Here is a 26,373-nt window from a genome sequence, read left to right as displayed (position 1 = left end):
TGGTAGTGTAGACATACCCAAAGGTAGCCCTGACTCCTTTCATCTTGGAGTAGCCAATCTGAACTACTTTACAACTAAGCTGCTTTAAATTAAGCTAAATGCCAATGGTACCCATGGACCCATGGGACAGGCTGGGATCACTATCCTATAAGAAATCCTTGGTCTGTCCCTGTTTCTCATGGCTGATCCCCATATACCACCATCAGAAAGAGGTAGATGGAATGGAAGCCACCATATTGGCTCTACATCACAAGCAAGTCTCCCTACACTGAGATGATCCTCCCATGCCCAGCTATATCAGAATGACAAGATGGTCTATGCCAACTACCTGACATAAACCAAGACCACCATACAGTAGGATCTGGGCCAGTGTCTTAAAGCAGCAGAATCCAACAAGCAGGGAGTAGACAATTTAAGGAGCTGTAATTTCCATTTTTGGAGCATCCAATGACTGTTTCCATTGACTTCACTGGACAAGAGAGCTAGATTATGTATTTTTGAGCCCTAATGTAACTACAGTACAATAAGTACTTACAATAGATCTCTCAATGAACAGAATTTGCTTTTAGCATTAGTTCACGTCTCATTAAAAGAAAGCAAACGACTGTGGGATTGAATAATTTATTACCATTGCTAAGATGAACACAGACACTTGATACCCAATTGTATGCAGAACTGTAAAAAAATAGTTTTAATACAGTATCAAAATTTACACAAGTGTCACGTCAAAAGACCAGTGTCCCACGAATTACCCCTGCAGGTAAATATTACAGTTTTACTCCCCCCTCCCCACTATATTATAGGAATACAACAATTTAAGTTTAATGATAAAACTGCTTGAGATAAAAATGTGGAAATATAACAAGCATTTTTATATAAGTATTATTTAAAAAATGCATTTTTCAAAATGAAAAGCCAAATTCTGCAGTCCTCACTCAAGGAAAGGGAATCAACAGGAGTTGTGTCTGAGAAAGGAATGCTGGATTGGAGGCCTTACAACTATGTAGAATGGTACCAAATAAAATGAAAGAACAGGTATATTTACTGCCACAAATTAATCCATAACAGGTTTCTGAAGGCAGGAAGCTGATTTCACACTACCATATAAAAAAAAGTTGTACAGCAGCCCAGCTACATTCCACTACCAACAACCAATAATACAACGTAGAACAAGCCCACAAAAAACAGACTATCACCTTTGAATCAAATTTTAGTAATCAAGAACAAACCCAAAATCTGGGAATTGTTGCATTCCTATTTTTTGATGCTCAGCTATGGTAAAAAGTTAAGCAACAGCATTCAGTCACAAGCCTGTTGCACATTCATACAAGTATCATTGCATTTATATATTCACAAAATACCTATTTTAGCATTTCAATACACACAATCTAATGTTATAGACACAGAAAAAAATAAGCTAAGCACATCCACAGCACCTCCTGGTCAAAACTCAGGCAATCTGAACAAGAGCTTTTAGCATCAGAATAAATGAAAGACATGCTCTGAGTAGAATAAAAGTTTTCTTTGAAAGAACACTACAGTGGGCCAGGAACGCTTTTCATAAATGCAATGCAATCTTTTGGACTCATATTTTTGATAAATAAAAAAGCATGTCTCCAAACTTAGTAGAAATTAGCATTGGCAATAGGAAAATGATTTCAGAAAAGAATTTTGATGGTGGTTTTGATTTGAGATCTTAAATATTGTTACCTAAGTAGTCTATTCAAAGGGTGGTGCCCATTACATATGTCTCCAGGAGGCGTTCACCAAAGAAGATGAAAAAGTCTATCTTCACTTTCATACTTTCATTTAGAAAGAAATTGTGTTTTACTACATGTATTGTAGTTTTTGCTACACTAATGGCTGGTTAGGAGATTTTATGGTCTTTTAGCACCTCAAAATATAAGTATTCTAAAAAAAAATCAGCTGAAAATTGCCTAAGCACCATTAACTAATATTGTGTAGACTGAAGTGTGAGCTACCAAGTAACTGACTTTCTTGTAACTGTGATGACTGAAGGCACAGTTTATTGGCGTCTCTCCACTCTGGTGATAAACTTCTGCTAAACCTAATGGAAAAGTCATTCAGACCCACTGGAGGTCCATCTTAAATCATTTTTGTGTATCTCCTGCTGAATCCCAATTATGTGTTAAATAAGAATCATTCAAATCTTTTCATTCTGAATGTGTACTTTTGAATGACAATGCCTTGGCTAAGAGACAGAGTTTACAGCATACTAAAAAGACAAGGCTAAGACACAAGGGCACATAACTGTTGTCTGAAAGACTTTTATGAAGAAGCTGTGCCAATTTTCAAAGCAGTAGTGTCGTCAAACGTAAGCAGAGTTTACCCATTTCTCAGTCGGAGAGTACGGAGTCGAGTTTAGGTCAGCCTATCCGCTTTATTTTTTAACCACTTCAACGCTGTTCCAAAGAAGTCATGAATCTTCATGTAGACATCCTGTTGTCAGCTGAGGCGTTACTGTGGCTAAAACAAGTTCCCTTTGTCACTGGCTATTTAAATGCTATCTTCTGAGAGAGGTGATACTCAGGTCCCTTTACATAGGTCCTTTATACTGATTTCCCGACAAATGTTGTCTAATTCCAGGACATGAACCTGCAGCATCTCCAAGCTTCCGCCACACAACCTAAAGGCAAGTGACAGAAAGAGATGTCAGCTGTATCATCCAACAAAAAGTGGATTTGTGTATCTGTACGCATTATATATACACTTGTACCATGCAGCATTGACAGAAACAGGCAGAGACACAAAGTAAGAAGAAAGAATAAAATTTGAAGGAAATATGGTATCTTCATTTTTAGTCAACTGTTACTTAGAAGTCTGTTCAGGAGCAATGTCTGTCCTGAAAACAAGGGCCAGCTTTGGAAATCTTTAAACAACTGTTTCTAAGGCAAAACTTTAATCAAAGTTAATTTCAAGCACACAGGCACCAATCCAGCAAAGAGTTTAAGCAAGTGCTGCTCTTGTACCTTTGTTGGATAGGATCACTCGTACCTCACAAGTTAGTGAGAATGTTCAAGATTTTTCACGGTGGACCACGTGGGAACAGATTTGCTCCTTGTCCTCCCCTCTGTTCCCATTCATGGTTGTATTACATACATATCACAACTACAGCAATTCATGGCACAGAAAGGCAATATTAAGAAAGCATTTAGTATGCTTTTAACTGGCTTTTAATTAAGATTACCAACAGGAAGCAAGAACGGTTAGTGTCATGTGAGTAGACATCGCTCTGTGGATGACCAAAAAACAAGTAATGGATCACTAGACAAGACTGGTTATTAGGAAGAGAAATAGAAGCAAAACAGGTCAGAAGTAAAGATGAAATAGGAGTATGCAAAATCAAGCACAGGGCTGCAAAAAGATTTACAGACCAGTTGTAGAGGCTCAAACCACGACTCCAAAGCTCAACGCCCTCTGAATTTGGTGTTGTTCTAAACTGGTCCCACATTGTGGCCTAAGCTATTGCCCAGGCCCACCAATTGGGGAAGTGAAGGGGGCAACTGCCCTGGGGCCAAATGATTCCAAAGGGCCTTACGCTCTCAACTATCACTGCAGTGGTGCAGTTCTTTAACCGCTGCAGTTCTTTAACTCACCATTGCAGGGCTGTCCAGCACATTCCAGGCAGCACTGAGGAATGGGGGCACATGCAGTGGTCCAAGCAACTCTGAGGGCTGGCTTTTCTGACCCTGCCCCTTCTGCCCACCCCATCCAGGAGAACGGAGGGTATGTCTACACTAGCTCGTTAGTTCGAGGGCAATGAGGGCAACCGGAGTTGCAAATGAAGCCCAGGATTTAAATATCCCGGGCTTCATTTGCATGTTCCCAGGCACCGCCATTTTTAAGTCCCCCTTAGTGCGAACTCCATGCCCGCGGCTACATGCGGCACGGAGTAAGTAGTTCAAATTAGAGATCCTAATTCGAACTACCATTACTCCTCGTGAAACTCCTCGATCTCTAATTCGAACTACCTACTCCATGCCGCGTGTAGCCACGGGCACGGAGTTTGGACTAAGGGGGATTTAAAAATGGCGGCACCCAGGAACATGCAAATGAAGGCCGGGATATTTAAATCCCGGGCTTCATTTGCAACTCTGGTTGCCCTCATTTGCTTATCTAGCTTGAACTAACGAGCTAGTGTAGACATACCCGGAGATACCCCACTACCTCCACCTTGTCCAGGGGCCCAGAGAGGCTGTTGACTCCCCTGCCCAAGTATGATTTGAAGAATATGGGCAGAATGAATAAAAAAATGCTTTCCTAACAAAACAACAGTAAAGAACACTGAAAACATGTCCATAACCAGAGACCAGTGTCACACCTAGAGCACAGTAATGACAACTAAAGTCCTTTAGGGTATGTCTACACTACCACCCTAGTTCGAACTAGGGTGGTTAATGTAGGCAACCGGAGTTGCAAATGAAGCCCAGGATTTGAATTTCCTGGGCTTCATTTGCATATTGCCGGGCGCCGCCATTTTTAAATGTCCGCTAGTTCGGACTCCGTGCCCGCGGCTACATGCGGCACAAACTAGGTAGTTCGGATTAGGCTTCCTATTCCGAACTACCGGTACACCTCATTCCACGAGGAGTAACGGTAGTTCGGAATAGGAAGCCTAACCCGAACTACCTAGTTCGTGCCGCGTGTAGCCGCGGGCCTGGAGTCCGAACTAGTGGACATTTAAAAATGGCGGCGCCCGGCAATATGCAAATGAAGCCTGGGAAATTCAAATCCCGGGCTTCATTTGCAACTCCGGTTGCCTACATTAACCACCCTAGTTCGAACTAGGGTGGTAGTGTAGACATACCTGTAATGAATCTAGCCTAAAATGTCTCAGTGCTACTAGAGTGAGAGAAGAGTGTACTTTCTGAGAGGCAGAAAGATAGGCACCTGGAGGTTTAGGCAGCAGGTGAGTGGGAGGCTGTGAATCACAGTGATGTGTAAATCTGGGACTTAAAACTACTCTAGATTCCAAAGTCCCAGATTTTGGTGCCACTGGGATTCACAAAATCCTCATTTAGCTGCCACCTAACCCTGTAACTTAGATGACACTTAAGTTGTTGCTGTAAAATTTCCTCTTGTGACCGAGCAATTTTGAGGAGGGGGGACATAACTCTTAGCCCAATGGATAGGATATGAAAGATGCCCAATTCCTTTTTATTTGTCCAGAAGGCCATTGGAGCAGAGGGTAAGTGCCCTAACAGGATATAGAGCCATTCTCACAGTGTCTCCTGCCTAGTGACTTCAATTATTTAGCTAAAGCGGAACATCTTCTCCAGGTGAGATTGAAAGTAACTCGCATCAGACCATCCCAAAGCTCAGTGGTTAGGATCCTCACCTCAGAGAGGATAAAACCCTGTTCAAAACCTCTCTCATCCAGTGCTAGGGAAACCTGAACTGGAGGTCTCCTAGGGTACGTCTAAACTACATGCCTCCGTCGACGGTTTCACGAGGCATACCTGTGCCGATCAAGAAAGGCTTCTTTGTCGGCGCGTCGCGTCCAGACTGCCCCGATCTGCCGACAAACAGCTGATCGGCAGAGCGGGGCAGCCATTTAAATTTAAATGAAGCCGCGATTATTTTAATCGCGGCTTCATTTCCCTCTGCCGATCTGGCTAATCTACATGCCTCCGTCGACGGAGGCATGTAGTCTAGACACACCCCTAAAGTCCAGGTGAGTAGTCTAACCACTAAGATTTAAGCATTTCCTATGTCTTGTAAGAAATGCTGTTAATTCATAACTCCAAGAAAGGGTTCACGACTGTGGATTCCAAGAAGAGATAGGCACCACACTCCCAGAGAAGCTGACTCAGACTTTGGGAATCCCAATGATTTTCTAGGTGCCAAAAAGTTGGGCATTGTGAAGCTTAGGGTTTAACATTTAAGTCCCTTTGGGTATGTCTCCACTACAGTGCTATTTTGAATTAACTTATTTCGAATTGGTTAATTCGAAATAAGCTAATTCGAAGTAATGCATCTAGACACAAAAACTAAATCAAAATAGCATTTTTCCAATTCGAAATAGCGTATCCACATTGAATGGACCCTGAATCGAAGGTAAGGCTGGCTGGAACCAGTGCCAAAAGGGCATCAGGGTCGGACTTAGTGTGTAGGGCTGCTTCCTCAGGCTAGCCGAGGTCAGTGCTTAAAAGGACCCGACCCCCCATCCCGGACAGACAGTTCTCAGGTTTCTCTGCTTGCTGGTCCACCTCACTGAGGGACAGCAAAGAATTTGTGTCTCGGAGTGCTCTGCTTGCCCTCGCTCAGGACATAACGGCACTCTGCAACATGGAACCAGACCTGCCCCCGGGGTCTCTCCTGTGTCTTGTGGACACATTGCCAGCAGCCTGGCTGCACTGTCTGCAGGCTGCCATCCGGGAGCACCATGGAGGGGCTGTCAGGATCCAGGGGGCCCTACAGGAGAGCTTCCACCCAGAGGAGCACTAACAGTCTCCCCGGTCTGCCCCACTGGGGGCTTGTGCCCCATTCCTCTCTCTTGTCCTTCCACTTACCCCTCCCTAACCCCCCTTCCTGATGTCAAATAAAAGACACGTATTTTCAAAAATATAACCTGTCTTTATTTAACACAAGTGGGGAGGGGGAATGAAACTCTAGGGAGACAAGGGAAAGGAGGTGGGAGAGGGGAGGGAGAAACTGGGAGGAGGGAGCTGGAAGGGGGAATCAAGGGGAAGAAGCGGGAGAGGACACTCAGAGCTCAGGAGTGGGGGTCTCGCCGGGCCAATCACCTCCCAGCACAATCGGGGAGGGGGCCTTGTCATCCCCAGGGGGGTGGGGAGAAGGGTGCAGAGGATGAGGTGGGGGGTATGGACATTGAGGAGGAGGCTGTGGAGATTGAGGAGGAAGCAGTGGGGGGGGACAGGATTGGGAGGAGGGACAGTAGTTCGGGGGGGGGCAGCAGGCACAGGACTGGCACGGGGCACCATGCTCTGCAGCAGGGCTTGCAGGTTAGAGTTCAGCGCTCGGTCCTCAGCAAGCTGCTCCTGGTGGAGCTGCAGGTCCTCCAGCATCCAGGCCTAGATGGTGCGATGCAGGGCTCGCAGGGCCCCCAGGTGCTGGTCCTGGTACTCCTGCCATGTGCTGGTGGTCCAGAGGAGGCCGCAGGTGCAGGAGCATGTCCCGGGCAGGATCATGTGCCCTGCATGAGCAGCTGGTGCAGCTGTAGAGAAAGAAGAGAAGTGGTCAGTTCTCCCTGGGGACACAGTGGATGATGCCCAGCCCCCTCTTCTCCCCCTATGGCGTAAGGGCGACCGTGCCCTGCACCGTCAGAGCCGCTGTGCTTGCACAGAGGCCATGGTCAGGATGTCTGGCTCTCCCCGGGACTGAGAACTGGCCCAAGACCGCATCCATGCCCCTGTGCCGTGTATAGTGAGGCCGGGGTGGGAGGGAAGATGGCCCCTGCCTCTGTGTAGAGGGGGTGTGTGAAAGGAGAGCATCCTCCTGGGTCTCGCCCCGGGATTGGGAGCATGTCAGGTCTCTTCACACCTGCATGTGCCTATTGGGCCACGGCCCCTGGGTGTCACACAGCTGGAGCCACCTGCCCAAGGGTGGCATGGCACGTGCTCACATGTGCACAGGTGGCTGCGTGATCCATGGGAGGCATGGCCCATGCGTGCAGTCCCTGGTCTCCCTCTCTGCCTCCCCCCCAGGTAGGGGACAGTGGTGGCACTTACCTGGTATGGCCTCCCTGGCTGACCCTGCCGACTCCAGTACTGGGACAGCTGGTGGTGGCCCCTCTGGTGTGTCCGGTTCAGAGCCCTCTGGTCCTGGCTCGCTACCTCCCGGGCTGGCATGGACTGCCCCGCCCCCCAGGAGTTGGTCGAGGGCGGGGAAGTAGGGGCAGGTGTCAGCCCCTGCTGCGGCGCCGCCTCTGGTGGCCCTGGCGTATGCCTGCCGCAGCTCTTTCACCTTCAGGCACATCTGCTCTTGGGTGCACCTTTGGCCTTTCCTGGCCATGGTGGCCACTATGTGGCCATAGACGGCCTCATTCTTCCGCCTAGAGCAGAGATCATGGACGTTGGGGGCCTCCCCCCAAACCTCAATGAGGTCCACAATCTCCACACTAGTCCATGAGGGCGTGCGCCATCTACGGCCCCTGACTGGCCCTTGGGTGCTGGGGGCCTGGGCGGGGGAGAGCTGGCTGCCCTGGCTGCCATCCTGTGGCCACTGCCTGAGGGTCTGCGGCTGCTGGCAGGCCTGGCTCTCGCATGTGCCCAGTGGCCAGATTCTGCCCCTTTAGGGCCCCGGGGCTGGGGGAAAGGAGTTTTCCTGGTTGTGCCCAGAGTGGCCACCAGGGGGAACTGGGAAGGCTGGAGGCCCCCTAATTCGAAATAAGTGTCTATACAGCACTTATTTCAAATTAAAACAAAATGCAGGACAATGTAGCACTTTAAAGACTAACAAGATGGTTTATTAGATGATGAGCTTTCGTGGGCCAGACCCACTTCCTCAGATCAAATAGTGGAAGAAAATAGTCACAACCATATATACCAAAGGATACAATTAAAAAAAAATGAACACATATGAAAAGGACAAATCACATTTCAGAACTTCTGAAGTAGGATGCAGGTGATTAGGTCATTGAGACAGTGTCCTTTCTGGTTGAAATGGCAAGAAACTGTTTTTTCTTTGTGATCCTGTCTAATATCTGTTTTGTGGGCATTGATCCTTTGGCGAAGAGTCTGAGATGTTTGTCCAATGTACATAGCAGACGGACACTTTTGGCACATGATAGCCCCCTCCTTATATCCCCCAATTTATAAATGGGGAAACTGGAGCACCAAGCAGTTACTATTCCTGCTTAGTGTTACACAGAGCTTCACTTTCTTTTAACATCCTAGTCTTGATGAGAAAGCTGAGAATAAAAACCAGGTCTCCTGAGTCCCAATCTAGGGTCTTATCCACAGGACCACTTTCTCTCTTTCTCTATGCAAATTTATCTCTCTATATATACATATATAAAAAAATGACCTCCTGGATGACAAATTGACGTTGTCATGTCATCAACATCCACATGCCACCGCTGCCACCTGCCTCCGCCTACGTCCTCAGCTGCTTTCTGTGGCCAGCTTTGACGTCATCCCCTCCAGGCATGGGCTGCTCCAGCTCTGGCTCCTGCTTCACACCCTGGGGGGCTGCACTGCTGGGGAAGATCTACTGGTGCTGGGTCCCCTCCACCATCCAAACCCAACCTGCCATCCCTGGGCCACGCCAGATCCCCTCTGCCATCCAAGCCCAACCTCCACTCCTGCGGGCCTTGCCAGGTCTCCTCCGCCATCTGAGCTCAACCTGACTTCCCCCACCCCAACAGGCTGTGCTGGGTCCCCTCTGCCATCCGAGCCCAATCCCTCCACATCCCCTCCGGGCTGCACTGGGTCCCTTCCGCTGTCCTGACCTCCCCACCTCCCAGGCAGCCTCTGCCATCCGATCCTGACCCCCCACCTTGGGGCTATGCTGGGCCCCCTCCGCCATCTGAGCCTAACCCTCCCCCAGCCTCCTCATCCCTTCCACTGAGACCTTGCACCCCCAGCCTGCTCCTGCCCTTCCTCCCCAGCCAGACACCCTGCCCCACAGCCCGCTTTACCCCCTGGCCAGACACCTACCCCCAGAGAGACGGGGGTTGGCGAACATAGCAAGCAGGGGTTATAGCCCCTAGTACGTTATAACATAAAATATGCTGATCAATGCTGACCAGAGTGTAACAATTATTTAGTTCATGAAAAATTGGTACATTATGTTATGGAGTGTAAGTGGCTTTTCACTTTCATATGAAAATGTTAAAGGCATATTGTCAGCAATTTGTAAAAATGAATAACCTGAGTACAAACAGTGTTTCAGGCTTCAGTACAGAATACAAAATTAAGCAAATTAAACTTACATTGCACATTTCTCTGACTATAGCTTTTTCTGTCTCACTAAGGTCATGGTCATATTCTTTACCATGCTGCCGATCTACATTTTCCTGAGCTTCCAAGACGTGGGTATGTTGAAAAAAAAGTAAACTTTATTTTACAAATGGAATTTGTTCAACTACAATAAGAGCATTAAGAAATTTAACCTCCAAAAAGGCCTTTTCAGCATAATATGCATGTGTAATTGAATAATAGATTTAAGTGTAATGAAGCAGATCAGAGAGTGTAGTCAGCTCACAATTTCCTCCAGTATACAGTGAAATTGGACTAGATTTAAAAGTTTGATGCAAAAATTACCCGGTAAAGGTCTTTTGTCTCTGTTATGCAGGAGGTCAGAACAGATGATCATAGTGGTCTCTTTTGGCATTAAGCTGTGAAAAGGGCTTACCTTACATCAGTACTGTTACCACCCTGCTCAAAACCAGGAGCCAAGTCCACCCTACTCCTCCCTTGCCCCTTGCTGAAACCAGGAATTGAGCTGCGGGGCCATGACTCCTGTGAGGCAGGAGCATTCACAGAAAAAAAAGAGTGGGCACTTAACCCTGTAGAGCAGCTCCTCCCCTCCTCTCCAGCCCTCTTGTCTGCCAGCAAGCCACACCAATCAATTCCTCTCACTCCCTTCAGTTGTTGAGATCAGCTGTTCAGTGGCTGACAGTGGGGGACAGGGAGGAGTGGGGACTGGAAGAGAGAGGGAAGCGGTGGAATGTGGAAGGCCAGACCAGGGGATGGGGCAGGGATGGAAGAGGTGGGACAGGGTGGAAGCCTGGGGCGGAGTGGGAGTCGAGCATGCTCCAGGAACACAGCAAGTTATCACCGTTGCTTGGCACCAACCCACGCCCCCACACATACACACTCAAAGTGGGAGGGCCTGTCACTCCTCATGGAGCAGAAGCCTGGAGCTACAGGGATGCAGCTCCAATCCCCAGTACCCACATAAAGATGAAATTGGGAGTGGAGTGCCAGGACTGAAGCTCTGACCCTTGGTGCCATAGGCCCCAACTCTGGGCATGCTCCAGGCTTGGAACACTCACATTAAAAAACAGTGGGTACTAAGCATCCACAGGCAGCTCTGTGGATCAGCTTCTCCCACTCCCTCCTTCCCCTCCCATCTGCTGCAAGACTCCACCAATCAGCGTCCCTCCCTCCCAGTACCGCCTACAATCAGCTGCTCAGTGGTATCCAAGGTGCTGGGAGGACTGGGGTCAGGAAGAGGCACAGCAGGGGCAGTAGGTGGAAGCAGAGTGGGGTCAGATGGGGCAGGTGTGAGGGTTGGGGGAAAGGGTGAAGTGGGGGCAAGGGCTAGGTTAGAACAGGGATCAATCACCCCTCAGGAACACAGAATGTCAACACCCTGCCTGGCACCACCTCCCCAGGCTAAACTGGGAGTGACCCAGCAGCCAGGAACAGAGCTATGAATCTGAAGCCCCACACCCCAGTACCTCCCATAAGGCTAAAACTGGAAGCAAAGTGGCGGGGCTAGAGTCCCAACTCGCAGCTCCCAGACCTATAGCCCTGAGCGCTAATGCTCTCAAGAGGCACAAACCCTGAGCTCCCCCTGAGTCCTAGTGGCCCCTAAAGTCAGAAGACCTTATGCCCCCCTGGGTAGACTCCCACCATTCCTGTGGCTGCAGCCCTAACTCTTCCATTTCTGCAGTTCATCACAGGTTGTTCAGAGTTACAGATCATTTCAGAGTTATGGACAGCCCTCATTCCCACAGTGTCTGTAACTCTGAGGTTCTACTGTATCTCTACATAAAAATATGGGTTTGGGTGATAAAAAAACATTCTGGTCATAACGTAAAAGCATGTGCTTCTATATGAAATGTTCACACAGTTATTTCATATGTAATCTAGTTATGTAGTCTTAAACCAGGCAAATCTCCCAAGGAAAGGCTTTCTTCCATTTGGGAAAAGAGCATTCAATGCATTAGATCCCAATCAAAAAATCCATGCCATTCACTCAGCCCTACTGTTTTAATGGTTCCTAGAGGGTAACCTCGTCCTGGGACTTAGTGCAAATGTGCCAGTTGTCACAAGGAAGAGTGGCACCGATGCCATCCATTTTACTAGATCATCTTCTTCCTGTAAATAGGCACAAAAATGCTGGGCACATTGACCTCAATGTGCTTTGGATTAGGCCCTTCAGATTTTGATTCAGGCAACAGTCTTGATTCAGGAGGGCACTTACACCCCCACACCTAACATTGAAGTCAATGAAATTTAAACACATGCTTAACTTAAGCATGTGCTCAAGTTCTTTACTAAACTTTGGGAAGCACCTTTCTGAGATACACCACATAGAAAGTGCCCTTTCATATACTTCCAAGAATTGTATTTCAAATCAACATAATACTTCATGGATTTCAGTTTTGATGAAAGCCAATTTCTAACTTGTTTTATATTTGCTAAATATTTATGTGGTGTTGGTGAGAGGTGATACTCTCTCTGAGCTCCTGAGTCACTGAGGTGCAAACACTCAGGCTGTAACTCACCCTAGATAGTTGTTAAAAGGTTTGTGGAATTAAGTCTCTTCTGCATGGAAAGAAAAACTTTTCTAAGTTTATTTGTGTTTCAGAGCATCTGCACCAAAGGTAGGTCAGTGGCCAGCATCCCCTTACTTTCTGATATTCCTGTATAGGGATAAAAGACTCACAGCCGGCTCAGGTCAGTTGACTTGAGCAAAATCGAGGCTGAAAAATCGCTGTGAAAAATGTTCTGGTTCAGCTCAGGCTGAAACCTGAACTTTGGGACCCTGTGAGGGTGGAGGGTCCCACAGAATGGGCTCCAGCCCAAGCATGAATGTCCACACAGAGATTTTTGAGTCCCAGCAGCCTGAGCTCAGTATGTCCAAATCAGCTGACCCAGGCTAGCCGCTGCCATGCCACAGGGCCTTTTAACCCTGTGCAGATTTAGGGTATATGTCTCCATTACATAGTCTACATTACCAAATTGTGTTGAAGAAACTAATGTTGACATGCAGAAATCACAAAAAAAAAAAAAAAAAAAAAAAAGCACGTTTACACTTGCTCCCTCTTTTGACGGATTGTGTCCATATCTTTAGCTCCCCTGTCAAAAGCATGTACAGTATTCCACAGTGCCTGGAGACACCATCTGTCTCTAAGTGTTATGGGACCTCAGAAAAGAGCATGTGGTATCTTGGGACTGTGCAAAACATCCATCAGTCACCGTAGTCCATTTTTACTCATAAACCTATCCCTTTAAAATTCTCCCGTTTGGTAGGAGATTTCCTGCCCTGAAGGGTGAATTTTAATAAACCACACTGAGATGCTGTAAAATAAAAGACTCCCTCCCTTGGGCTGTGTCCAGACTCAAGGGTTTTTTCGAAAAAAGTAGCCTTTTTTCGAAAAAACTTCACTTGCATCTAGACTACAGCTGCGTTCTTTCAAAATTAAATCAAAAGAATGCGGCTTTTCTTTCGATGGCGGTAAACCTAATTTCACGAGGAAGAATGCCTTTTTTCGAAAGTGCTCTTTCGAAAAAAGGCATTCTTGACTGCAAACGGCGTTTTCAAAAGAGAGCATCCAGACTGCCCGGGTGCTTTCTTTCGAAAAAGCGGCTTGCTTTTTCGAAAGTACTGGTTGCAGTCTAGACGCTCTTTTTCGAAAGAGACTTTTTCGAAAGATACTTTCAAAAAAGCCTCTTTCGAAAGAGGCTTGCAGTATAGACATAGCCTGGATGTATAAAAGGAAATTTAAAAAGACGGGTCTGTAAAATAAAGCAGACTTTTTGACTTAGATCTACATATAGAGTTTGATCCTGCATTCTTTGCACACCCAGAGCTACTTCTAGTGTCAGTGGGAGCTTTGGGTAGACAAGGAATGCCAGATCAAACTTATAATGTTGCAATGAATCTCAAGTTTGGCTGAAAGTAAGAAAATTTATTTAACTGGCAAAATTTAACACACATCAGGAAATGTCTGGCATCATTCATCTCTATTTCTGCCTGCTGATACAATTCCCGCCAGGATAAAAGCAAGGGTATCACATCACAGAAAACTAAATTCAGTATACATCCTAACCATTTTAATATCCCTAATGAGACTTTACCACTGTAAACACATCCACTTACCTCCACCAGCTATCATACACTCTCAAATGCATGTTGATAATTGTTCCAATCAAAGCCATTTGTCAGAGGTGCTACAGAGCTAACTGCAATAATCTTATTTTGTAAATCCACATGATCTCTAGGCTAAGTTGTTTTGTGCAGCTTTGTTTTCCATAATGACAGCAGGTGAAATTCATCCATCTGTGGAGGGGACACACAAGACCTGGGGAGCCACTGATACATGCACTATTCAAACTGAATTGCTTCTCCTCCCCTAGATACTACAGGGGCAGGATGGGGAGATTGTACTGCTCCCAAGCAGACTGGGTGTATATGGTGGCTGGCAGTTTAGGAGAGCATGTGGCCAAAGTCTAGTCGTATGCTAGAGCAGCGGGTGAGGAGAGGCTGCCCACTCCCTGATACTTTGCTGAAGAATGGCTTTCACTGTCACAACGCCTACACACTTCACCTGAATAAAAGCTGTTTACTCAAGCTTTATGCAGGAGAATTCAATGTCACCCAGCCACTTGTAGGAGAATTCTCCTTCCCACTAACCAACACATAGGGTATGTCTAGACTACATGCCTCTGTCGGCAGAGGCATGTAAAATAGGCTACCAGACATAGTCAATGAAGCAGGGATTTAAATTTCCCCTGCTCCATTAAAATAAAAATGGTCGCCGCACTGTGCCAGCTCAGCTGATTGTCAGCACAGCGCGGCAGTCAAGACTCGGATCGGTCGACAAGGGAAGCCTTTGTCGACCAATCATGTAAACCTCGTTTCACGAGGCATAAGGGATCGGTTGACAAAGGCTTCCCTTGTCGACTGATCCACATTTTGACTGCCGCGCTGTGCCGACAATCAGCTGAGCCAGCACAGTGTGGCGGCCATTTTTATTTTAATGAATTGGGGGATATTTAAATCCCTGCTTCATTGACTATGTCAGGTAGCCTATTTTACATGCCTCTGCCGACAGAGGCATGTAGTCTAGACATAGTTATAAAGTCAAATCGATAATATTCAGCACTTACCTAGCACTTTTTATCTTCGAAGAGCTCAACACTGACTCCAAACTTGCTCACCTTACTGAGGCAAAACTCCCAATGACTTCACTGGGAACTTTTGTCTGAATGAGAGGAGTGCAAAAATGGGCCCCTTAAGTAACTAATTTATCCTTACATCATTTCCTGGTAAGGCACATAAGTAGTTACAGTGAGTATTATTTCTGTCTTCAAATGAATAAACTGTATAAGAATAATTTGCCCACACCATGTAGAAGATTATCACTGGCAAACCTGCACACTCCTGGTTCAAGGCTCAGACCATGCGTTTCTCTGGCAATGAGTTAACACACTTGTTCAAAGTGCCCCAAAAGGAGCAGAGATATCTACTGTATAGCTGACACACATACAGTACTGGTACTGTGTATTTGCCTGGTTGCCAGGTAAAATCTCCTGATATGCTGGATACTTCATGATAGCTCATTTTAACAACATTTTGTTTCATTAAGGGAACCATTTGCTACTAACTTCTTAAAAGTCAACAGGACTACTTCCTATGCACTCACCAATATATAAGTAGGAGGCTCACAATCTGGACCAAAGTTAGCATGAAAACAGATTTACTCTACCTTCTGAACTGACTCTACAATGATCATGAATGGTTTTCAGCATTACATAATAGGTATATCATGCTCTCTGGGTGCATCTATACTACACTGCACCTGTAGCTCAAAATAAGCAATACAATTTGAGGTATGCAAACTGCGTAGCTTATTTAGAGTCAATTTCGAAACAGCGAATTTCAAAATTTGGCAGTCTATCCAGCACTTATTTCAAAATAAATTGCTATTCCAAAAGGTCCCCTACTCCTTTTGGAATGAGGTTTACAGGGACTTTGGAATAGCAAGCCCATTATATTTAGAAATAATGGGTGCGCTCAAAAGAGGCAGAATAGCTACTTTGGAATACCAGAGGTATTCCAAAATAGCACTGCAGTGTAGATGTAGTCTCTGAAAACACACAACAAAGTCCATATCATGCATGTGAATACTGTAAACTTTGGTTTCACTTTCATAAAAATAGTTTGTGATATTCATATTAATCACTTTATACTAAAGAATACATCTGATCCACAAATTGCCTGTTCCAACCTTCATCATAATAAACATAAAAGAAAATATGTATCATTATTTTTAAGGGAATGCAATAGGACCCATTCTGCTAGACAGTGCACATTCACAATGGAGACAATCCTTGATCCAAAAAGTTCACAGTCTAAATACATGAGTGAAACAAAAAATAATGTTGTGTATGAAGATAATATTACAGTGATCTTGCTCTAAGTACAATGGAACATATGCCAAACAACATACGTAACATTCTGCATAGACTGCATAGCAGTGTGTTACCTTAATAGCATTTACCACTGCTTCAGGTTGCTGAGAAGGTGAGACATGTCCACTGAAGCTAGCTGGATGGTTTGGAGAGCAGTAACTCCCATCCTCCCCTGATGGCATCCTAAGGGGTCCCTTAGTAGAAAATTAAAAACTATTTAATAACGAAAGGTGTTTGTAACTAGTTAGGCAGATGTAATTTTTTTTAATCATGTGAGCATGGACGGTATTTTTCATTCAAAATCCTTTCCTATTTCTGTGCGATGCAGTTGCTACTTTCAGTAAAAAAAAGACCTGAATTAAGTCTAAAACACCTGAGCTACCTTGAGCAAATGGCATGAGTTTGATTCTTGAAAGACACTTGTTATCCTGTGAATGATCACTTACCATCATAGGGAGAAAACATGGTCGAGAGGTTAGAGCACAAGGCAGAATCAGGTGCTCTACTCCCAACTTTGGCATGAACATAACATCTGCAAGATGATCTACACAGGTCTATCAGTGTAGAACAGCTTGCTGTACTGGAGCCTCATTGACATCTTGAGCAAGTCATTCAACTCTGTGGCACAGTTCTCCCATCTGGGAAAATTAGCATACTACTACTACTTACCAACAGTCTTCAGAAGGGTGTTGTGAAGCTGAAAGGAAAAGAGTTTTGGCCCCAAATGAAGGTGTTACAGTCCAAGGCAACTGCACCTGTTTTCACCTCCACAGTCCAGCTTCTCAGCTGTGAATTCTCTTGAGAAGAGACCTGTACCCTCAGAACTGTCCCATCCATTGGACAGTTTGAGGCAACTATCCCTGGGCCCCGCGAAGCCCAGAGCGGCCCACAGGCCTCGCAAGGGGCCTGGCGCCAGCAGCTGAGGTCAGGCCTGTTCCTGCACTCATTGGTGGAGGGAAGCAGAGAGACATGGCTGGGAACCAATGGAGAAGAACAGGCTGGGGAAGAGTTGCCCCACTTTCTTCATCTACCGTAAGTGTGAGGGCAGGCCCGGCCCCTACTGCTGATGCCAGACCTTCCGCTAGTCCTTTGGCCCGCATTGCTCACCAGAGGGGACTGGAGGGGACTTGAGCTCACTGGAGGGGACTTAAATATATATATTTAAAAATGAAAGCAGTACAGAGGAAACATAACAATAAACGAAACCTTGCTAATAAGATTGCACAAAGCACCCGAAAAGGCTCAGGCAGGATTCAATACTTCAGACCCCACCAAGGTTTGATTTTCTGTGGTCAGATATTCCATAACAGCTTTCTGTAAGAGCAACCATACCCAGCACCCTGAACATCACTTTTTATACAGTTTGGGTCTTTGACTTTGGGACCCTGGGATCAGCAAAGGTCCTCTCCTCAAAGCAAAGCTTCAAAAGACAGAGTTCTTGTGTTCCCAGAAGGGGTGAATTTGCCTTCACCTTCCCCCTAGAGATTTTCTGGGAAAACCATAGAATCATAGAATCATAGGGTTGAAAGAGACCTCAGGAAGTCATCAAGTCCTGCCCCCTGCCCTAAGCAGGACCAACCCCAACTAAATAATCCCAGCCAGGGCCTTGTCAAGTCGGGACTTAAAAACCTCTAGGGATGGAGGTTCCACCACCTCCCTAGGTAACCCATTCCAGTACTTCACCGCCCTCCTAGTGAAATAGTTTTTCCTAATATCCAACCTAGACCTCCCCCACTGTAACTTGAGACATTGCTCCTTGTTCTACCATCCATCACTACTGAGAACAGCCTCTCTCCATCCTCTTTGGAACCTCCCTTCAGGAAGCTGAAGGCTGCTATCAAATCCCCCCTCACTCTTCTCTTCTGCAGACTAAATAAGCCCAAATCCCTCAGCCTCTCCTCACAGTTCACGTGCTCCAGCCCTCTAATCATTTTGGTTGCCCTCCGCTGGACTCTCTCCAATGTACCCACATCCTATCTATAGTGGGGGGCTCAGAACTGGATGCAGTACTCCAGATGTGGCCTCACCAGTGCTGAATAAAGGGGAATAACTAACCATGCAGCTATATTTGTCCCATAAGTTCATTTTTATTCGGCACATTGTTTTAAATAGTTCTTCAACAATCAGAACACTTCTCTGGGTTTTTGCTGGTCACATCTTCCCTATTAAGTTTATATACAAGTTCTTGAAAGTCACCTGCATTCGCTCCTCGTTTGTGCCATTGCATCAAATGTTGCCAGTCTCAGAAGTAGCTCCCATATATGGAAATATCAGCTCAGACAGCAACCTGGCAAGTCCAATCTGCTCTTTACTTGTGAGCTGCTGTGGCATTCAGAAATGCTCTGGGTGGCATCCATAGATTCTCTCCCACTCTGAGAGGAGTGTAGACTTTTAGGGTATGTCTACACTTCAAAGTTATTTTGAAATAACAGTTGTTATTTCGAAATAACTTTCCTAACAAAATTAAATCAAAATAGTGGAAGGCTTATTTTGAAATTGGTAAACCTCATTCCACAAGGAATAACGCCAATTTCATAGAATCATAGAATAATAGGACTGGAAGGGACCTCAAGAGGTCATCGAGTCCAGCCCCCCGCCCTCAAGGCAGGACCAAGCTCCACCTACACCATCCCTGACAGATGTCTATCTAACCTGTTCTTAAATATCTCCAGAGAGGGAGATTCCACCACCTCCCTTGGCAATTTATTCCAATATTTGACCACCCTGACAGTTAGGAATTTTTTCCTAATGTCCAATCTAAACCTCCCCTGCTGCACTTTAAGCCCATTACTCCTTGTCCTGTCCTCAGTAACCAAGAGGAACAAATTTTCTCCTTCCTCCTTGTGACACCCTTTTAGATATTTGAAAACCGCTATCATGTCCCCCCTTAATCTTCTTTTTTCCAAACTAAACAAGCCCAGTTCATGAAGCCTGGCTTCATAGGTCATGTTCTCTAGACCTTTAATCATTCTTGTCGTTCTTCTCTGTACCCTTTCCAATTTCTCCACATCTTTCTTGAAATGTGGCGCCCAGAACTGGACACAGTACTCCAGCTGAGGCCTAACTAGTGCAGAGTAGAGCGGCAGAATGACTTCACGAGTTTTGCTTACAACACACCTGTTGATACAACCTAGAATCATATTTGCTTTTTTGGCAACAGCATCACACTGTTGACTCATATTCAACTTGTGGTCCATTATGACCCCTAGATCCCTTTCTGCCATGCTCCTTCCTAGACAGTCGCTTCCCATCTTGTATGTATGGAACTGATTGTTCCTTCCTAAGTGGAGCACTTTGCATTTCTCTTTATTAAACCTCATCCTGTTTACCTCTGACCATTTCTCTAACTTGCTAAGGTCATTTTTAATTATGTCCCTATCCTCCAAAGAAGTCGCAACCCCACCCAGTTTGGTATCATCCGCAAACTTAATAAGCGTACTCTCTATCCCAATATCTACATCATTGATGAAGATATTGAACAGTACGGGTCCCAAAACAGACCCTTGAGGAACTCCAAAATTGCTATTTCAAAATAAGTGCTGTGTAGACACTTATTTCTAAATAGGGGGCCTCCAGCCCTTCCCAGGGTGCCCTGATGGACACTCTGGCCTCAACCAAGAAAATTCCTCTCCCTCTCCCCAGAGTCCTTAAAGGGGTAGACTCTGGCCACAGTGCCTGTGCCAGCTCCAAGCCTGCCAGCCCAGAGCCAGCAGTCACTACCTCTGACCCAGTGGCCCCAAAACTTGAGCCAGCAAGCCACTGGCAGCCAGCCCTCCACTGCTCCCCAGGAGCAGTCTACCAGCTCCCAGGAGCCTGCCAGGGCCCGGAGAAGGTGGACGCCTTCCTGGTCCAGGGCGGAGATCATGGACCTTATTCAGGTTTGGAGGGATGCCCCCAACGTCCATGATCTCCGCAATAGATACGGGAACGCGGCCGTCTATGGCAGGATAGCTGCCAGCCTGGCCACCAAAAGTCACATGCTAACCCAGGAGCAGGTTTTCATGAAAATCAAGTTGGTCCAGCGAGACCCCTAACCCTGAGCTTCCCCTCCCCCTTTTCCCCTTGCTTCCCCCTTCAAGCTCCCTCCTCCCAGGTTTCCCCCTCTCATCTCGCACCCTCTCTCCTCCCTTCTCCCACCTCCTTTTCCCAGTCTCACAGAGTTTCATCCCACCCACCCCAGTTTTGTTAAATAAAGAGAGTTTGTGTTCATGAAAATATGTGTATTTTATTTGACATCTGGAATGGGGGTTAGGGAGGGGTAAGTGGGAGGACGTGAGGGAGGAATGAGGCACAAGCCCCCAGTGGGGCAGACCAGGGAGGCTCTTAGTGCTCCTCAGGGTAGAAGCTCTCCCGCAGGGCCACCTGGATACTGACAGTCCCCCGATGGACCTCCCAGATGACAGCCTACAGAAAGTGCAGCCAGACTTACAGCAACATGTCCACGAGAAGCACCAGAGAGCCCAGGGGCAGCTCTGGCTCCATGTTGCAGGGTGCTGTGGTGTCCCGAGTGAGGGCAACCAGAGCACGCAGAGGGAAAAAATGCTTTGCTGTCCCTCAGTGAGGCAGGCAAGCAAACAGGGAAACCTGAGAACTGGCTGTCCGGGGGGGGGGGTCCCTTTAAACACAGGCCTCAGATAGCCTCAGGCAGAATCCACACAAAGTAACGCCTGACCTGATGCCCTGCAGAAACTGGTTCTGGCCGGCCTTAAATACAATTCAATGTCAACTCAATGTGGACGTGCTATTTCGAAATAGCCAAATGCTATTTTGAAATGCATTGTAGATGTGTTATTTTGTGTGTAGACGTGTTATTTTGAAATATCTTATTTCAAAATAGCTATTTCAAAATTAGATATTTTGAAATAACACCGTAGTGTAGACGTACCCTCAGTGAGTAGGCGAATGGGGCAATGAAGGAAAAGGGAATTTCAAAAGTGTAGCATTACAAAAACTCAAAAGAGAAAGACAAAAATAAGCAAACAAACAATGGAACAGAGACAGAAATGGATAGGGGATAGGGAAAGCCAAGAGTAGCAGCTAGCCTGGCATGAGAAGATGAGGGATACATCTACAGTGAAATAAAAAAAACTACAGCACTGTGTTTCAGAGGCCGGCTCAACTGGCTCAGATTCATGGATTTGAGGCTGCAGGGAATTGCACTGTAGATGATCAGACTTAGGCTCTGAGACTCACCCTCCCAATGGGATTTCAGAGTGTAGGCTCCAGACCAAGCCTGAACATCCACACTGCAACTTTTTGCCCTACAGCGTGAGCCCCACACACTCGAGTCAGCTGACCCAGCAAGCCATGGCTGCACCACAAGTCTTTTACTGACCTCAGGGGATACTCCAGCATAGAGTTTGGAGACCAGCATAATCTAGTGGATGAAGCACGGAGAAAAGGTGGGTTGTATTCCTGGCTCTGCCACCCACAGACTTGCAGTGGGAGCTAGGTAAGGCACTCCTTGTTCTTATTGTTCCCTTCCACTCTTTGTCTGCTTGACACTGTAAACGCTACAAGTCGGGAGCTGTCTCTCATACTGACCATATCTATAGATTTTACCCAGCATAACTATGCCAGCCAGAGGTGTGAATCTTGACTGACATAGCTGCATAAGTAGAAGTTGGTAAAATCTCCACTGACACTAGAAGCTCTTTGCTGGTATAGTATGCTGGTATAGGTATAGCATCAGTGCAGCATTCCTAGTGTAAACATGGCCCATGTGCTTGGCTAGCACCCTTACCTGCTACTGTAATAGAAATAGTAAAACCATAATAGACACTGATCTATGTACTTAAACAACAAACAACAACATTTAGCATTTTTTTTAGAAGGGACTTGAAGTTATTGCAGACAATGCTAACTCTACTAGCTAACTAAACATTTGCTAAAATAAACTTAAAAAACAACAAATGGTCTGGTAGCACTTTATAGACTAACAAAACATGTAGATGGTTTAAAGTATTTCCTATAGTGACAACAGGGAGCACAAGGCAGTACTGCTGTGCTGAGGTAATCTTCTCTAGCAGTCTGGTGAAATGTTAAAAATACCCTACCTACAATCTCGCAGTAGCAACCAAATAACAGCACAGACAGAAACAGCTGTGTCATAGACTGAGGAGGCGCTGATGACCTTTTAAACTTGACTTGTTCTAATATGATCCCTTACTGTTTTCATCCCTCATATAGAACCCAATTTAAAAGGAAAAGTACCGCGCAAATCAAAGAAAATCATTTAGAAGTTGCTAAAATAGAGAAAAATATGCCTCCCTCAAACATTTTTTCTCAAAAACATTATATGATATACAAAAATCTGTAATTATTTGTTCTGTGGAAATGAAAATGCATTTATAGAATAATAATAATAAATAATATGAAGAGCCTAGACAGACCTTGTGTTAGGTGCTATGCAAATAAATAATGTGAAACAGTATCTCCCAAAAAACCCACATCTAAATAGAAAAAAAAAGCGGGGGGGGGGTGAGGGAGGGAAGGCAAACAGGCACAGAGAAGTGACATGCAACTGAATTCTTTTGCACAAGAAACAACCTGAGTTTATATGTTCTGCTCCTGATTTCATCAAAACATTTCAGCTTGTGTAACCCCATGTCTCCATTATGTAATGCCTGGTATAGATATTTACACCAGGGCAAAGTGTAAATGACTGCATAAGATGAAGGGAATAGAAGGATCAGGTCCATTATGATTATTACAGACAATGTGCCCAATTCTGAGACTTCCTGGCACCCTCAGATTGTGGGACTGGGATTGTGGGACTTTGTGAAAAATCCTAGAAATAAAGGCATAGCTACAGAAATGAGACTGCTCCTCTATAGATATCATAAATGTACATTGAACACATGTAAATGAATGGTTAGATCAGTGTTTAAAAACATTTCAGGTTCTTAAGCATGTACGGTACTGTTCATCTTTTCAAAGGATGTTGGGATTAAGGATGCTAAAAAGTGGGTATTTGACTAATCGTATAGTCGATACAATTTATAGTAGACACAATTAGTCAATAAGGGAAGGCGATCTGTCCCAGCTTGCGCCAGTACAGGAGCTACCCCCGCTGCAGCTCAGAAGTTTAAGCAGACTGGCATGAGCTGGGACTGAGCCGGGCTTGCTCAGTCCTGGCTTGTGCCAGGTCCAGCAGCCCCTGTCCATGGCCAACCCTGGGCACTGTGAATTTGGGAAGGGAGCTTGGATTTATTTTTGTTATGAAAGTACAATAGCTATAGCTATACATCTGCTAGAGAAGCCTAAAGCTACCCTTTCAGAAAGGAAATGTGTTGAAAGGGGAGGGAGGGAAAGATGATAAAATTGGAGCAATTGTTTTTTTGGGAAAAAAACTTTCAGGTCCCTTTGTTTTCTTATGATTCAATATTTTCAGTTTCTTTTGCTGAAAACTGGCCAATTACAAACCGTGTAACATAAATATTGATAAATAAATAAAGCAAGGAAATGCAAAACTCTTCACACACAATTAAAACCTCCCACATGCCATAACTTCAAACCTCTGGAGCTTAGTGCCCCTACATGGGACACTGAGCAAGGTGTGTGAGTTACACAGGCACTATGCTTTCTTCCAGGATGTCACTTCTGTGTATACTTGCCCCCCAACTGCTCTCGACTGAACATAGAACTAGTTGTGAACACTCATAGTTCAAAGCAACCACTGTTCTCAAGGCAAACCCAGAGCACATGTTTATAAGGCTTTTGAAAAAATGAATCTTTCCCTCAGGCTTCCATCCCCTTTTGTCCTTTCACAAGAGGTAACAGCTTCATATGTGCTACAAAAGGTGCTTTGCTGCCCTGGATTGTCATTTATCTGGGTAGCTCAATGGCCGCCAATTCTGGTATCTGGAGCTTTCATGGGTACAACCCACTTTTTCAGATGAATGGAGCATTAAAAATCCAAATCCAAGAATAAAAAGTACATCAAAATTGGTTCAGAGGGGTAACCAAGTTAGTCTGTAACTAGCGGATGTAGTGGCTGATGTGGCTGGCTGATGTTGACCCAACCACATCAGCCACTACATCAGGGGCTCATTTAACTGCACATCCGCTAATGTGATATACGCCATCAAATGCCAGCAATGCCCCTCAGCCACGTATATTGGCCAAACTGGACAGTCTTTACGGGAAAGAATTAATGGACACAAATCAGATATGTAACAAACAAAAACCTGTTGGAGAACTAGACACCAACACTTCATATACAAGTTTGATTCCTACCATAGAGGTATGACAAAAGACACAGACTGGCTAGCATGCTACCTTCCACATCCTAGTGACTTAACCAACTAAACAGTGGGCATTTAGAAAAGGTGCAAATGGTTCTTATCAGCTTCTTGTAACTTGAACATTCTAATGCACATTCCCCCCCCCCCCCCTTTGTTTATTCTTGGATCTGGACTTTTAATTCTCCATTCATCTGAAGAAGTGGGTTATACCCAGGAAAGCTCTTGATACCATCTAAATGTTTTGTTAGTCTTTAAGATGCTGCTAGACTATTTGTTGTTTTTTAAAGTTTTTCCAGTTACAGACTAACTCAGCTACCTCTCTGAATCAATTTTGGTGTAGTGCCTTATCAGGGAGTTGGATTTAGGTCATCTTTGGCAAACAGTGGCAGTGTTGTACCATCAGATCTCCTCCAGCAGTACCGAGAGGAGTCACTAGAGATGTTTATGAATTAATAAATGAAGTATATTGTCAGGGTTTTCTAAATAAACTAGTAATTTTCAGTGCCTCTGAAACTCACTCATCTGCTGGATGTGGTCTAGTGTCCCATGTAGTGGCACTGAGACCACTTAAAGAGAGAATAATGTGTCTTCTCTACACCATTAGCTAATAGGCTTTTAGCTTATGTGGTAGAGGCTTATGCACTAAACCCAGAGGTCACAGGTTCAGGTCTGCCAGCATTACATGTCCATGTTTTAGTGTTCAACCCGAGAGTTCCAAAATGGGATCAATTTTCAGGGGGGAAGTAATCAGCGCCCTTTGAAATGCCTCAAAGGAGGCACCCCAAAACCGAGGGAAACAAAACCTCTCGTCACTTTTGAAAATCATGATTGATGTTTGGAAAATGTAAAAAGAAAAAGCAGATTCTTATACTGAAAGTGAAGTTGGGTGAAAGTCTTGGAATTCTGATGATTGATGCATGACAAGTGAAGTCCTGAATGATTCTGCAGCACAACACATCCTCTATTAAATGTCCACGCAAGGTACCTACATAGTTGTGCATTACAATGGGAACTTCTTAGAGTGGCCAGGAGAAGAGCAGAGTAGCCTGAATTTCCCCTCTCCGTCCCCCCTTCCCCCCAGAAGAAAGCAGGTGCTTGCTTCTTTTTTTAAATCAGTGAATTCAGGGTTCCTTCACCTCATCACTGCAGGACCTCTTGCAACTTATTCTGAGGCAGCTGGTTCTGTTTCCTGTCAGAGACGGATACTGAAATAAACTGACTGCTGGTCTGATCCACTATGACATTTCCTGTGGTCACTTATGCTACTATGCACTGTTGACTCAATTATGAGCCTGAGATGCACTAAGGCAAAGGTGGAAGGGCTTGTTCTGCCTGAGTGGCAGTGTCAGGAAACACAATGCCAACAGAAACCAGGAACAAATACCACACTCCTAGTGGCGCTGCATGGGACATAATCATCCGTGGTACAGTACTTGTGATACTTGTGCTATTTGAGCAGATTAGCACTGTCACTGATTGTCAGTGGGGAGCAGAACTATATTTATGCTCCCTTCAGCCTCCTCTTTCCACTACCACAGGACCAAAGCAGACAGACTATGGCTCCTGAGCAGAAGCACGAGGGATATGGGGTTCTGTGTCCTTTCTCCTCATCTACTCCCTCTCTCAGCTAGGGATGTAAAAGCATAACTGTTTAAATGGTTAACCAACAAGCATCAGCTTATTGGCTTGTTATGGTTACACGCTAGCTCCCACTCCTGGAGAGCCAGATCTCACCCCTCTTTCTGGGCTTTGAAATAAAAAGTTATACCGCA

General features: G+C 45.5%; 1 protein-coding gene across 3 annotated transcripts in view; it reads right to left on the bottom strand.

The window, feature by feature from the left end:
• Positions 1–612: 612 nt before the first annotated feature.
• The window catches only part of CCDC85A (coiled-coil domain containing 85A), a 162,514-nt gene continuing 136,753 nt past the window's right edge, over positions 613–26,373 (bottom strand). For 2 of the 3 annotated variants that reach the window (XM_006122146.5, XM_025184184.3), the window contains one exon: positions 613–2,647. In XM_006122146.5, coding sequence (XP_006122208.1) covers positions 2,558–2,647 — 90 coding nt within the window. In that variant the 3' untranslated portion in view covers positions 613–2,557. Of the gene's footprint in view, positions 2,648–16,429; positions 16,550–26,373 lie in introns of all 3 variants that reach the window. The other variant, XM_006122145.5, reaches the window with a different exon arrangement.

This window comes from Pelodiscus sinensis, chromosome 3 (assembly GCF_052426305.1).
Source record: "Pelodiscus sinensis isolate ZL-2025 chromosome 3, ASM5242630v1, whole genome shotgun sequence".
Taxonomy (NCBI): Eukaryota; Metazoa; Chordata; order Testudines; family Trionychidae; genus Pelodiscus; species Pelodiscus sinensis.
This window is presented reverse-complemented; position numbering and strand designations above follow the sequence as displayed.